This window comes from Mesocricetus auratus, unplaced genomic scaffold, assembly GCF_017639785.1.
Source record: "Mesocricetus auratus isolate SY011 unplaced genomic scaffold, BCM_Maur_2.0 Super-Scaffold_15014, whole genome shotgun sequence".
Taxonomy (NCBI): domain Eukaryota; kingdom Metazoa; phylum Chordata; class Mammalia; order Rodentia; family Cricetidae; genus Mesocricetus; species Mesocricetus auratus.
In genome coordinates this window covers 60,541,455-60,556,951 of record NW_024429186.1, presented here as the reverse complement: position 1 = coordinate 60,556,951, position 15,497 = coordinate 60,541,455, and the positions used below count along the sequence as shown (strand labels likewise).

Below are 15,497 nucleotides of genomic sequence, written 5' to 3'. Positions count from 1 at the left end.
TGGTGTAGAGTCCCTAAACTCTGGTGGCATCACATTGGTGTTTCTACTGTTGAATGTGTTTTCATATTGTCGTCTTCCCATCCCTTCTTCCAGTGGGTTCAGGTGGGGACTCTTCCTCTTCTGGTGGGCAGGAGTCCAAGGTTCTGTTCTGGTGGGTGCAAGCAGGTCCAATACTCTGATGGGTCTCATGGTGGGTGCAGGAGGGTCTGAGGCACTTCCTCTCCCGGTGGGTGGGAACCAGATTAGCACAGTACCTTCAGCAGACTCGTGGCTGCTTGGTGAGCTGGTGGTGAGTTGACCTGCCTGCAGTCCCCATGTCAGGATATCCCAGGGTGGGCAAGTGGAAGGGGCCTGAGGCAGGGGCAGGAGCTCACCTCTGCCCTGAGTGGGGGCAGGCCCAATAGGGTCTTGAACCCAGTGCCTTTCCACCTCTTTCCCTAAGTGCTGGACATCCAGGCATAGAACACCATGCCTGGCTTTACTTTTTAGAAAATTTTTGTAAAGACAGCACTGATACACTGCTATTATGTTTATAGACATGTGAATGGGTGCTCTTTTTTAAGTAAAAATTGTCTAGTGTCTGTGTGTGTGCATGATGTGTGGAGGGCAGAGGATGACATTATGGAGTCAGTTCCCTCCCACCTTACATAGGTTCTGGAGATCCAAGTCAAGTTGTCTGTCAGGTTGCTGTGCAAGCTCCTTTACCTGCTGAGCCATCTTGGTGGCCTTGGTCTCTCTCTCTCTCTCTCTCTCTCTCTCTCTCTCTCTCTCTCTCTCTCTCTCTCTCTCTCTCTCCCCCCCCTTTCATAAAGATTTATTTGTTTATGTATTTTATGTAAATTGGTGCTCTATTTGCATGTGTGCCTGCATGACAGAAGAGGGCACCAGATCTCACTACAGAGGGTTATGAGCCATCATGTGGTTGCTGGGAATTGAACTCAGGACCTGCTCTTAACCAGTGAGCCATGTTTCCAGCCCTTTGGTTTCTCTTTTATTTGAGACAGGATCTCATGTTACTCACTCTGTCCTTGAAACTGATCTACAACTAAAGCTGACTTTGAACTCCTGATTCCCTTTCCTCTATCTCCCAAGTGCTGTCTTAACAGACAGAACATGCTTTAAATGTATTTTAAAATTATTTTGTAATACTTATATGATAAATGCATATTTTTTTTGGTTTTACGAGACAGGGTTTCTCTGTATTGTTTTGGAGGCTGTCAGTCCAGCCTGGCCTCGAACTCACAGAGATCCGCCTGCCTCTGCCTCCCAAGTGCTGGGATTAAAGGCGTGCGCCACCACCGTCTGGCAATAAATGCATATTTTAATTATAATTAAGTACAGTATCTATCTTAGACCAGAGATTCTCAGCCTGTGGGTTGTGACTCCTTTGGGGGTAACATATCAGATATCCTGCATATCATATATTCATATTGCAATTCATAACAGTAGCAAAATTACAGTTATGAAGTAGCAACAAAATAATTTTATGGTTGGGCGGGTCATCCCAGTATGAGGAACTGTATTAAAGGGTGGAGGCATTTAGGAAGATTGAAAATCATTGTTTTAGACCCCATAACTAGCTGTGATTTCTCTCTAAAATGTGTAATCATTTTATTCTGCTCTATGTTTTGCAATAACTATGGCTTCAAAAACTTTGGTGTGTGTGTGTGCGCGCGCGCATGCGTGCGTGTGTGTGCATGTGTGTGTGTGTGTGTGTGTGTGTGTGTGTGTGTTTGCATGTGGGAATGTAGGCACATGTGACCCACAGTGCCCATGAGTGGAAGTCAGAGGACAACCTTGGGTGTCAGTTGACTTCTCCCACACCTTTTTTGGCAGTCTCTTGTTTACCGTAGCTTGCCCCAGGTTAGCTTCTGCAGATTCTCCTGTTTCATCTTGCTGCAGGAGTGCTGGGGTTACAGATGCTTATGTCTGTATCTAGCTTCACCTAGGATGTGGTCCTCAGGTTTGTGCAACAAATGCTTTACTCATCAAATCCCCTCCCCAGCCCCTGTGTTTTGTTTTTGTTTTTGTATTTTTTGGAAGCATAGGCATGATGAGTAGCCCAGGCTGTCCCTCAACATGTGATCCTACTGCCTCAGCTTTCTGACTGCTGAGATCACTGGAAGGTACCAACATATTCAGTTGATAGCTATGATGTTTTAAGATAGTTTTTATTTCTTACATAAATAACATTATAGTAAACTATTTCAAATAGCTTATGCTTTTCATATCAAATCAGTGGTTTTAATTCTCTGTTCTGTGTTGTCTTTGGTACTAGACACACACACACACACACACACACACACACAACTTTATGCAATTGAAGTCACAACCTAGGTAGAATTTTACTATCTGATTTTATTTACTTTTTTGCAGTGGTGGGAATCAAGTTGATGGCTTGTGAAGCTAAGTAATTGCTGTGTCACTGAGTCACATTCACAGCCCAGGTGTTAATTCTTCATTAAATGTTCCATAGAATTCATCTAGTCATGTACTAGATCTAGTCTTTAACAATAAAGACTTTGAGAAGTTTTGGGTCATGACTCTTGGAAATAAGCTGTCATCTACTTGATGGTATCCACAAATCCCTTAGTCTTTATTCAGTTTCTTCATTCTTCATTTTTGTTCCTCAAATTTAATTATGCGAATTGATCTATCTCTAAACCACAGATTCTACCTGTTCATGGTAGTTCACCTATAAGCCCAACATTCTGAAAGTGGAGGCAGGGAGATCGGGTGTTCAAGGTCAACCTCAGCTACAGAATGAGTTGGAGGTTAGCCTATGCGACACTGAGACCCTGCCTTAAAGAACAGCGACAACGAGGAGCCAAGTGTGGGATCTGTGCTCTTAATCTCAGTACTTGGGAAGTAAAGGTAAGGGTCAGAAGTTCAAGATCATCCTCTCCAATAGAGAGTTTGAGATCAGCCTGGGCTACAGGAAACCCACCACAGACCAAATCAAATCTATCTTTAAGTTCATTGACAATTTATCAGTCTTTTCTGAGTTCCTGTCATGTCCTCATCACATGTGTGGCTTTCAAATTCCTCTGGGATTCTTTGTGAACATAGGTGTCCTTTTTATTTTTAAATTTGTGTGTGTGTGTGTGTGTGTGTGTGTGTGTGTGTGTGTGTGTGTGTGTGTGTGTGTGTAGAGGGATGCATGTAGAGGTCTGTTCATCCATTATGTGGGTGCAGGGATTAAACATGGGTCAGCGGCAGGCTTGTCAGCAAGTACCTCTGTACTGGATGAACCTTCTCACTGGCTCGCGTGGGTGATTTTCCAAAGAATCACTCTTAGTTCCTCCTCTTGAGCCTTAGGGATCTGTAGTATTCTTCATCTTTTACACCCCCCCCAGTCCCTAGTTTGCCTTGGAAGCCTTTGTTTGCCCCTTACGGAGACTGATGAGTGCTCTCTGGTCCCGGCCTCTGCAGTAGCTAGGACTACAGGTGTGGAGTCCTGAGCTGTGTGTTGCTGTTTTGGCTTGAGTGAGTTCAGAGTTAGAGAAAACTGAGGTATGTCTTGAATCAGCCCCTCAGGGAGCCTTACAGTAGTAGGAATAGGCACACATAATAATTTGCAAATAAGTTCATCTCTTCTCCCTCAGGGACCAGAAACCAGGGTCTACTCTAGGAATGCAAATGGCTGCCAATTCAACTGGATATTACCCAGAAGGAGAACAGTGAAAAGTCAGTGAAATTTCCCCCTGACTTTCCCACTAGTCTCCTGTTGCCTTTTTCTTCACAGAGTATTCCTTCAGATGCTGTACACCTTTGGCTGGTTTTCAGCTTGAGCTCTGAGTTTTTCCATTTCTGATTTTCTGCAGTATTTCTCTTGGGAGAGAATAGGACAGGAGAGCTTGGAGCTGCCCACCCCTTCCTGCTGCTTACAAAAGACTCAGGGGGCTCTTAACAGGCTCAACTTTGGTTTATGAAGTATCTCTCACTTCTGTAGTGACTCCCTGTTTGTGGAGTAGTCTGAGAACTTACTGGTCTTAGTTCATTTCTACTGTTAGAGCAGAGGTTGTCTTCAGGGTTTCAGGAATTCGTGTTTAGACTCCTGTGAGTCTTTAGTTCACTACCTTGGCTACATCTATGGAGTTTTTATTTTTATTTGTTTTTTAAGATGATTAGAATTTTTTTCACACTTGGAGAATCATAAGCTCTCAGGGAAAATAGTGATTGAAACTAGGATTCTTCCCAGTAGTATGTTATGTGGGATGGTAGGGGTTTTTTTTGAACACTGAGTCAGTTATTATGGGTTTCATTATGGTAAAAATTATTATTGATAATGAAATTACAATTTACTTGTAGAACTTATAAAAATCTGGGGCCCTAGACTAGTTAGATAGCTCAGTGGGTAAATACACTTGCTGCCAAGACTGATAACCTGTGTTCAGTTCCTGGGATCCATACAGTGGAAAAAAAACTAACTCTCACAATTTTTCCTCTGACCTCTACAGGTGTGTAATGTCATGCTGCATGTACATGTGTATGAGTGTGAGAATGCCTGTAAATGCATTGAACTCTCTGAGTTCAAGACCTCCCTGGTCTACATAGAGAACTTCAGGCCAGACAAGGTTACGCAGTGAGACCCTGTCTCCAAAAAACAAAACAAAAAGTTTTTGAAAATCCAGGAAGATGGCTTAGTGGGTAAAAGTACAGGCTACACAAGACTGATAACCCGAGTTAGATGCCCAGAACCCATTTACAAGAAAAGTCAGATGAGGTATAGGTGGCATCTATAATTCCAGCACTTCCACAGTGAAACAGGTGGTAAAGAGTTGAGCGTCACACCAGAAGCTCATTGACCAGCTAGCCCGGCCTACAGAGCACAGCAGCAAACACGGGAGAGACCCTGCCTTGACAAGGTGGGAGGTGAGAACCCTTCTGAAAGTTGTCCTCTGACTCTACGCATGTGCCTGCCCTCCCTACCTTCACAGAGCTGGCGATCAAACCTAGAGCTTTGTGCATGCCAAGCAAGCTGTCCGCCATGAGCTACAGCCTCAACTTGAAATTCACACCATTAGTAAGAAAAACTTGGCATAATGAAATAAATCTCTAAATATGTAGTCCAGTAGTCGTTAGTAATGTGACAATATTGATTTTTTGTAGGGTTAATTTGCTTAGCACATTTGATTTTTGGAAATATCAAACTAAAGTAAATCATAAAGAATGACAGCTAAGGAGAGACCTCATCATGAAGAGAGACCAGAACCCCAATGAGAGAAGGCTTTCTACCTGTCCTCCAGAACACTTCTGATCCTGTCTTCTGAACTGGCCATTACAACACTGTCTCCCCACATAGCACTCCACTTTCTATAGGTAAAGGGTTCATGGACACCCTCTCTTTAGTTTAGTGTTCAGGAGCGCCATGCTAGCTTGGTTATATGTCATCAAGCATCTTTCTTTCCCATAAAGTCAGTCTGTGTATTCCCTTTTCTCTTTTTAATGGCTTGGACAACAAGAAAAGGTGTCCACTCTTTCAGCAGAGGCACATCCGTATCTCCTTCTTAAACAGGAGTTTGCAGCAAATACCATAGGACAACATGCTAGACCAGTGTCCTTGATGCTCTCCTTTAATGAAAGCTACTGACAGAATGCTGTTCCTAAGAGCAAGGTGGTACCTTCTTATGTCTATTATCTTTGCATAAGCTTCCGATAAAGTCTACTATAGGATGGGCGCTGTTGCAGAAGAATCCCCACCTCATCAGGCACGTACACTCACTGCTGTGGTGGAACATTTTTGTTTCAATTTCCTGTACTTTATTTTTCTTGACACTATCCATTTTATTTTAGGAATCTCTCACTCGCCGTAATTTGTTTTTTAAAAATATGATACTTGTATTAATTCTTTGAGAATAGCATACACTCATACAATGCATTTCAATCATATTTACCCAGCTCCTTCCCCAACTCCCTCCAGCCCCAGCCCCCACCCTCTCCATGGCATTGGCTAGGACAGGGGTCAGAGAGCAGAGGTTGGAGCAGTAGTTGCTGGTGTCTCGACATTATCTCATTAAGTGCTGATCTCCAGGAAGGCAAGCAGCCTGTCTCAAATTTGCTTTGTAAGGAATATAATAAGGAAATCTTCTGAAAATGCTGGGCAGAAGGTGTGCTTAATCTCTTATAATGTTAGCTCACCCCAATTTCAGACCAAGAGTGATGATACTTGGAAAAAAATTGGGAATCTGCCTGCGGGCAACATTCACCCCTGATGGAGAGATTGCTACAGAAACCTAACCCTTGGAAGTTCTCAATGTCCAAGTAAGGATTTATTAAAGGAATTAATATCTTTGAAGGCTCAGAAAGCAATCCTGCTTTCCTACAAGATGGATGAAAGGCAGAGATTTCAAAACATTTGCTAGAAAACATCAATAGCCAATCCCGCTGATTTAATTTTTTTCAGTCCCTCAGGCATCAAAAGAAGTTGTGACTTGTCCACGTGACTTGTCCACATTTACCTTGGAAGCAAAGCAACATTGCAAATTAGAAATGACCAGCGCTTCGCTGGCTGCATTTCATTTTTAATTAGTTGAAGTTTCAGGAAACTTTGGAGCGTTTCTTCTGCAGAAGCTGAAGAACTTGTCCCTTGTGTTTGTTGTGGATGCAGGAGTATCTGGCGACACCGCTTGCAAAAGCGACAGCAAAGCTGTCGGGTCTAGTTGCCAATCACAAGCACCGCAAGAAATGGCACCAGCCACCGCCATGTCTCTTCCAGTTTGTTCTTGAGTAAGCAGAAATATCTTATCCTTTTGTTGGGATCTCACCAAACATGTACTCGTTAAAGACTGATCCTAAAAATAAAAAGTTTCTAACAAGACGAAACACCCAAATTGCAAAAGTGCTAAAATAGTGACTGATTTTGCTTCTCATGGTGAACCCATGGGAGTTCAACTAGGGTTGACTTTGAAATTAAGGTTTCCTCTGAGAATAAAACTGAAACAGAGGTCATTATGCTAATCATTCATTCACTCAACATACAAGTCATGTGATGGTGTGAGCTTGTCTTGGCTAGCTACTTGGGAATATTCGAGGCCACGAGTGCAAGGCTAGCTTGGATAAAATAGTGAGGTTCCTAACTCAGAAAACAAATCAATGAAAACCCTCAAAAACAAAAAGTATTTTATTGACTGGCTGGCAATAGACTCCTGATCTTCCTGTAACAGCTCAGGCTGCAAGGCTGTGCCTGGAGCTGAGTACTGTGTGTCTAACACTGCCATGCCCGGAACTGTTGTATCTAGTAGTGTTTCAAGTCCCCAGTATTTTTAGGATTCACTGAGGAACAAATCAAGTCCCTAAATGTCAGGAAACTTACACTCACTCATGGAAATATTTAGCCCTGAACAATATCCTCTAAATGGATATCTCAGGAAGCACCTGGACTCTACTCAAGTAAGAAGAATATATCTTCTAAAATATGACTATCTTAGTACGATGGCTAATCTTGATAGTCAACTTGACTGCTTTTGGAATCAACTGGAACAAAACTTTGGGTACTCATGGCAGGGATTTCCTTGATGAGATCGCTTGAAGCAAAGGAACCCTGAATGTGTCACCTTCTGGTGACTGTTCAGTCAAAGGGACATAGAAGAAGGAAGCTTTTGCTTTTTGCCTACTTGCCCTTACTCTCGTAGGCAATTTCATCTGTCCTGTTGCTGCAGCATTGCTCTGCTGATGTTAGAAGCAGCTTTTTGTAGACTGAAGACCAGCTCTCCAGGAATCCTCCACCTTTAGCAGTAGACCATGACTGCTGAGACATTCAGTCTAGTGGACTGAGCAACTACTAGATCCTCAGCCTATTCTATGAACTAGCAGGACCATAGCACGATGGGAGTCAATTCAATAAATCTCTCTCTCTCTCTCTCTCTCTCTCTCTCTCTCTCTCTCTCTCTCTCTGTCTCTCTCTCTCTCTCACACACACACACACATACAAACTCACAACACTCATACACACTCTCACATTGTGCACACACACTTACATTCATACACACTCATATATACTCTCTCCCACTAACATACACACACTCTCACACATACACTCATACACACATATACACTCCCACATATGCACATTCACACTTATATTCACACACTCACCCATATACACACTCACACACACTCACACACATATTCACGCACTCTCTCACACTCATACTCACACACATTCATACATACACACTCTCACATATGTACATTCACACACTCACATATACACACTCACACACACTCACATACACACACTGTCACACTCACACACAGATGCACTCACACATAACACATGCACATTCACACTCTTACATTCACACGCACACACTTACACAATACTTTCTCACACTCTCACACATACACAAACACAGTCTCACACACTCACATACTCATGCACTCACACACTCATACTCTCACACACAAATAAAGTTTTTAAAAAGAAATACAAGGTATTTGTCTTAAATTTTATACTGTGTCTTTGTAGCTTGATATATTTAATTATGAAAACATTGTTTCATAAAGGTATGCCATTAGAATATGTTTAGCTTAAAGAGGCTTGCTTTTGTTTTGTGTGTATAAGTGTGTGTGTGTGTGTGTGTGTGTGTCCACATGTGTGCAGTGTCCGAGGAGGCCAGAAGAGGGTGTTGGATGCCCTGAAGCTTGAGTTACAGGTGGTTGTGAGCCATCCCATGTGGGTGCTGGGACCCAAACTCAGGTTCTCTGCAATGCAGTGAGTGTTTTCAACTGCTGAACTCCAGCCCAAGATTTTTAGCTTCATTTAGTAAAATTAACTTGTAGATCATTGTGAAAGAAACACAAAAAGTATTTGTTGTGTTACTCTTTTAATTTCGGTCAGAAACTGTCACTTTTCTTGTTGAGTATTAGCTTCTGAGCTGGGCGGTGGTGGTTATCTTTAATCTCAGTTCTCGGGAGGCAGAGACAGGTGGATCCCCTCCCCACCCCCGCACGCTGAATAGGCTGTGTTCTCTCAGAACACACTACACATCCAAGTTCTGGTGACCCTGGCAACGTTCGCTCCACAGGCTCTCGCCCACCTGCCACGGCACCCAGTAGCCGACCCGGCCCCCTTCTGTGCCAGGAGCTCGCAGTCACCAGCACTATGCCCTACCCACACCCAACACTGACCCCAGAGCAGAAGAAGGAGCTGTCTGACATCGCTCACCGAATTGTGGCTCCGGGCAAGGGCATCCTGGCTGCGGATGAGTCCACCGGAAGCATCGCCAAGCGGCTGCAGTCCATTGGCACCGAGAACACGGAGGAGAACAGGCGCTTCTACCGCCAGCTGCTACTGACTGCTGATGACCGCGTGAACCCCTGTATTGGGGGCGTGATCCTCTTCCACGAGACACTGTACCAGAAAGCGGATGATGGACGCCCTTTCCCCCAAATTATCAAGTCCAAGGGCGGTGTTGTGGGTATAAAGGTAGACAAGGGCGTGGTGCCCCTGGCAGGAACTAATGGCGAGACCACCACCCAAGGGCTAGATGAACTATCTGTACGCTGTGCCCAGTACAAGAAGGATGGAGCCGACTTTGCCAAATGGCGTTGTGTGCTGAAGATTGGGGAACACACCCCTTCAGCCCTTGCCATCATGGAAAATGCCAATGTCCTGGCTCGTTATGCCAGCATCTGCCAGCAGAATGGCATTGTACCCATTGTGGAGCCCGAAGTCCTCTCTGATGGGGACCACGACTTGAAGTGCTGTCAGTATGTAACTGAGAAGGTACTGGCCGCTGTCTACAAGGCTCTGAGCGACCACCATGTCTACCTGGAAGGCACCTTGCTGAAACCCAACATGGTGACCCCGGGCCATGATTGCACCCGGAAATTTTCCAGTGAGGAGATCGCCATGGCAACTGTGACAGCACTTCGTCGCACAGTGCCCCCTGCTGTCCCTGGGGTCGCTTTCCTGTCTGGAGGGCAGAGTGAGGAAGATGCGTCCATCAACCTCAATGCTATCAACAAGTGCCCCCTGCTGAAGCCGTGGGCCTTGACTTTCTCCTATGGCCGAGCCCTGCAGGCTTCTGCCCTGAAGGCCTGGGGTGGGAACAAGGAGAACGCGAAGGCTGCCCAGGAGGAATACATTAAGCGTGCCCTGGCCAACAGCCTCGCTTCTCAAGGAAAGTACACTCCAAGTGGTCAGTCAGGGGCAGCAGCCAACAAGTCCCTGTTCGTCTCTAACCATGCCTACTGAGTAGAGGCGGCCTAAGGCCTCCCCTCCGACCCCGCAGTCCCTACCTATCCACTCCCTCGTGAGGAGGCCGCCTCCAGGCTCTCCCACCAGTCACCTACTGCCCCTCATGACTTTGGTCTGTGAACGCTGACTCCACCATCCCTTCCACCTCGTTGCTAATCAACAACTCTATTAGGGGAAAAAAGAGTCACCTCTGCCCCTTTCCCTTGAAGACTGGACAGGAGTGGCAGGACAATGAAATCCTTTTCAGAGTATGTCTCTAATACTACTTGAAGCCTTCCCACTGAAGCAATCTCACGTGTTCTTAAAGTTGGCTTCAAACAGGTGTCTGTTGGTGTCTTTCCTTCTGTCTAGGACCTACTGGAAACTTGGAGAACTGAATTTTTTTGTCAGCCAGCACCTGCCAAGCCTCGAGTCTACATATCAGCAAATGTGCTTCTGTTTAAACATCTTTTTACAGTCATAAGAGAAATAAACATATAAAATAAATGCATCTCAATGCATAGCTGCGCAGGAGTACAGATGTTTTATTAATGGAAATGAATCCAGCTTTTGGTAAGTCATGGCAGCAATATAACATTTCATTGTTTGGTTCTGTGCTAGACAGTCCCTGCTGTTTCCACAAATTCCTGTAATGCTTAATGGACATCTGGAAGAATTCAGCCAATTAATCGAATTCACATAGGAGCTAGGCTAATGGCTGTCTGAAAGGCAGATTACATTAAATCAAACTTGCAATATGAATGAAAGCACTTAATCATACATGCAACATTCATTAGATGCGACACAGCACGTGTTTTGATTGCTTTAATGAAAGATCAGGTAAAGTGCCTCAGCCGAGCAGATTGAAAAGGCAGCATGCTTACAAATGTTTGATTATGCCGAATATCAACAGAAACGGTGCCAGTAATTTATAGCAAAACATATTTGTAGGCGTCTAGAGCTGCTGAACACAGGGAAAAATGTGGAGCCCGGGTGCAGAGCAGTGATTAATATGTGATAAAACTTTAGTAGGTGTCGGGAAAAGACAGGGCTCAGTCATTTATAGACCCAGGCACCTTCATGCGGTGAGTGACTTGAAACCTCTGTGAACCCCAGTTCCATCTACTTTAAGGTTACTTGGGCAAAGGTAACACCAGAGTAGGAACCCCGACTCAAAAGAGGACTCACCCCTGGAGAGGGGGACTTCAAAACCTACTAGCAGGAGTCAAAATCCTAGCATTAATAGTTATGCCTGGCCTCTAGAGCCATGAATATATGTTTTGTACCTTCCCTATATTTCCTCAGTTACTCTCCCCTAACATTCTAGAAAAGAAAACTTACAAAGTATGTTTCCTACATAATATTATTGGCTTTGCAAATTTTAGGATACAATAAAATGGCATTTACAGATATTTTTGTAGAAAGTAAGGATAAAGAAATAAGATATTTTAAAATTACATTTAATATATATGCGGTTTTTAGAACAGAGTCTTACTATATAGCCCAGGGTGGTCCTGAATTCAAGGTCTTCTCTATCTTCCAGGATGACAGGTGTGTATCATTATGCCCAGCTAATACATTTGGAACTGAATTTGTAATTAATAAAACTACAACACAATGAAAATTGTATTTTATACAACTGTGTATGACTTCGCTGTGGCGGATTTTAATATTGGGCGGGACTGCCTTTAGAGGTGGTGGGAACCACTCTTTCCCTGGGAGCTAAAGAACTGACTATCATTTGCTTTAGATTGGTAGTAATGGAATTCTGAAAGCAGAAATGGAATAGCGCCTGGCCAGTCCTCCTTAGACGTTGTCTCCAATTTGAGCTGACCCACAACGAAGCAAGGATTTCATTGCTTTGATAGCAGGGGAGATACCAAGACAGAATGTTTGGAATCGTAGCCACAGGCGATTGTAATGTCCTCTATAGCAAAACATCACAAAGGCAAACTGAAGCAGCAATTATAAGCAAGTTCAGAACACTTGCAGCAATTACAAGCTCAGCCCAGAACACTTGCAGCAATTATAAGCTCAGCCCAGAACACTTGCAGCAATTACAAGCTCAGCCCAGAACACTTGCAGCAATCACAAGCTCAGCCCAGAACACTTGCAGCAATTACAGGCTCAGCCCAGAACACTTGCAGCAATCACAAGCTCAGCCCAGAACACTTGCAGCAATTACAGGCTCAGCCCAGAACACTTGCAGCAATTACAGGCTCAGCCCAGAACACTTGCAGCAATTACAAGCTCAGCCCAGAACACTTGCAAGTAGCAGGAAGTTGAGACTTGTGAATTTTTAAAAGCAGAGAGAGCTGGAACATGAGAAAGTTGATATTTGAGACCCTTAGTTCACACATTAAGAAATATGACAAGATAATTAAAAAGTCACTGTTCTGGAATGAAGCCTTCTTTGACCCATCTGGGCTGCCATAGCAAAGTACTAGAAAGCAGGTAACTTAGAACAGATAGCTATTTCTCATAGTTCTAGAACAGATGTCCGATGTCAAAGTTCTTGCAGGCTATGTATCTAGTGAGGCTCTGCATTCTGGTTCCCAGACTATGCCTTCCATGTCTTCGCTTGAGAAGGTTAGAGTTCCCTGGGGTTTGTCCTCATGACCTCACCACCTGCCAAGAGCCTTGCTTCTCAAAGCCACCAGTTTAGGGTTCCACATCAGTGTATGAGTTTTGGAGTCACGTGCATTAAGCCCATAGAAGGTTTGCAGAAAACTATGCGATTGCTGTTTTGTTTTTCCACATTATATATGCATTTACAGAAAGGGAAAGGAAAACTGGCTGGACCAGAAATAGCCATATCTACCCACTTAATGGTTCTTCTTCTATGGTGTCTCTCTGTCTCTGTCTCTCTCTTTGAGACAGGAACTCATGTCCCCAGGTTGGCCTCAGCACAAGATGTATGCGAACAAAGATGACTTTGCCCTTCTGATTCTCCTGCCTCCACCTTTCAAATTCTGGGATTACAGCCACGCACTGTCATGCCTGGTTTTCCCCAGTACTGGGGATTAAACCTAAGGCTTTGTATACACTCTTAATTAGTCTACACCCCCCAGATCTTTTTGAGATAAGGTCTCATGTATGTGCCTCAGGCTGGCCTTGAACTTGCTTTATAGCAAATCTTGCTTTAAATCATTGTTCCCCCCTGCCTCATCCTCTGATCACTTAAATTATAGGTATTCACCGCCTTATCCAGTGTATCTATGACCCCTTGGCTCTGAGGGTTGATAGAATTACATGGCAACTTCATGTAAAACTGCTTGCTTAAGCCTTCCAAAAGCATTTAGTTAAGTAACTTGAAACTGTCCACATTGTCATTTCACCAACTTATAGTGGGTAAAAGCAAAACAAAACAGTATTATCCTAAATCATTTGCTTTGTCACAGTTATTTGTGCAGTTCCTTATTATGAAATATAGTGGAGTGATGCAGTTATGAACACCTGATCTTTGACAAAGAAGCTAAAATTATACAACATCTTCAACAAATGGTCCTGGTATAACTGGATTCGGACATGTAGAAGATTGCAGATAGATCCACATCTATCACCACGCACAAAACTTAAGTCCAAATGGATCAAAGACCTCAACATAAATCCAGCCACATTGAACCCCTTAAAAGAGAAAGTGGGAAGTACCCTTGAACGAATTGACACAGGAGATCACTTTCTGAACACAACACCAGTAGCACAGACATTGAGATCGACAATAAATAGGACCTCCTGAAACTGAGAAGCTTCTGTAAGGCAAAGGACACAGACAACAAGACAAAACGGCAGCCCACGGAATGGGAAAAGATTTTCACCAACCCCACATCAAATAGAGGACTGATTTCCAAAATATACAAAGAACTCAAGAAGCTAGTTACCAAAACACCAAATAATTCAACTAGAAAGTGGGGTACAGAACTAAACAGAATTCTCAATAGAGGAATCTAAAATAGCTGAAAAACACTTAAGGAAGTGCTTAGATTCCTTAGCCATTTTCTGGAGAAACCGCCATCCTGATTTCCAAAGTGGCTGTAAAAGTTTGCACTCTCATTTTAGCCGTTCTGACAGGTGTATGATATCTGAGTTGGGGGAACGTGAAATCTCTTCCTCCTTTCCAGACAGCAGTCATGAAATGTGGAAGTGATTCTATCCAGATTCAGTGGTCTTATTTATTTAGGGCTTTGGGTTTTTTGTTTGTTGGTTTTTCAAGACAGGGTTTCTCTGCACAGCTTTGGAGGCTGTCCTGGAGCTCTGTAGACCAGGCTGGCCTTGAACTCAGAGATCCACCTGCCTCTGCCTCCCGAGTACTGGGATTAAAGGTGTGCGCCGCCACTGCCTGGCAGTTGGTTTGTTTTGTTTTTCTTTGCGAAGAGAAATCTTTGCGTGTGTGTGACTTGAGTGAGGCATGTGTGCAGAGGGAGGGGAGAGCTTTGGGCATCGGTCTTTATCTTCCCGCGTGACACAGGGTTTCACACACCAAGCTATCTGGCATTGCCGTTGCAGACTCCCACACCCAGCTTCCTGTGAGTTCTGGGCACCTGAGCTCAGGTGATCAAGAATGCAGGGGAAGAGTTTACTCCCTAGGCCATCTCTCCCAAGCCCCTTAGTTTGTCTCTTGGAGATGGAAACTTGCTACATAGCCCAGGCTGGTTTTGAGCTTGCGGTAATCCTCCTGCCTCTGCCTCCTGCATGCGGGTTTATTTGCAGGTATGCCTCACTATTATACCTGGCTTTATTATTACTCTGCAAAGGTTTTTCACTCTCTAAACTGAAATCAGAGTGAGATAGGACAGGGAGAAAGTTGTCATGCCCGATCCCTACTCCCTGGGTTCAGTCCGCGTGGCTTTCCCTAACAGTTCCTTGGAGCAGTGAGTCTTACGTTAATTTTGGTTGCCTTCGCTTCCCTGGCAGTTTTAAAAGATGATGATAAAGCCTTTGGTTGAACTGAGACAGACAAGAGCCAACACAGCTCCACAGCTTCCCTGGGAGGGATGGGGAAGAGGGTTCGGAGGTTAAGCGAGCCCCGCAAGGAAACAGAGCAAGCTTCCCAGCCAGGATGAGAAACCACAGGCATGTGGCTTCCAGGCAGCCTCAGTAAACAAATTTGCTCAATACTGGCTTTCCTTGCATCCTTGTGTCTTCCTCTGTCACTGTTGTCCTTTTTGTACAGATGCTACTCAGTGTAGTGTCTGAACTGTCTTAAGTCTCTCGTGTTTGTGACAGGGACAGGGTCTTGCTATGTGGCCCAAACTAGCCTTGATCTCTGCAATCCTTCCGCCTCAGCCTTTTAAATGCTGGGATTATAGCCATA

The 15,497-nt window shown here is 44.2% G+C and overlaps 1 protein-coding gene across 1 annotated transcript; it reads left to right on the top strand.

Moving 5' to 3' along the window:
• Positions 1-9,021: 9,021 nt before the first annotated feature.
• Positions 9,022-10,755, top strand: LOC101835270 (fructose-bisphosphate aldolase A-like). Its single transcript, XM_040743381.1, has one exon. The coding sequence runs from the start codon at positions 9,107-9,109 to the stop codon at positions 10,199-10,201; it is 1,095 nt and encodes a 364-aa protein (XP_040599315.1). The 5' UTR covers positions 9,022-9,106; the 3' UTR covers positions 10,202-10,755.
• Positions 10,756-15,497: the final 4,742 nt, after the last annotated feature.

What these genes read in the sequence shown, in the direction of transcription:
- LOC101835270 (XM_040743381.1), top strand. Translation starts at nt 9,107, where the DNA reads ATGCCCTACCCACACCCAACACTGACCCCAGAGCAGAAGAAGGAGCTG.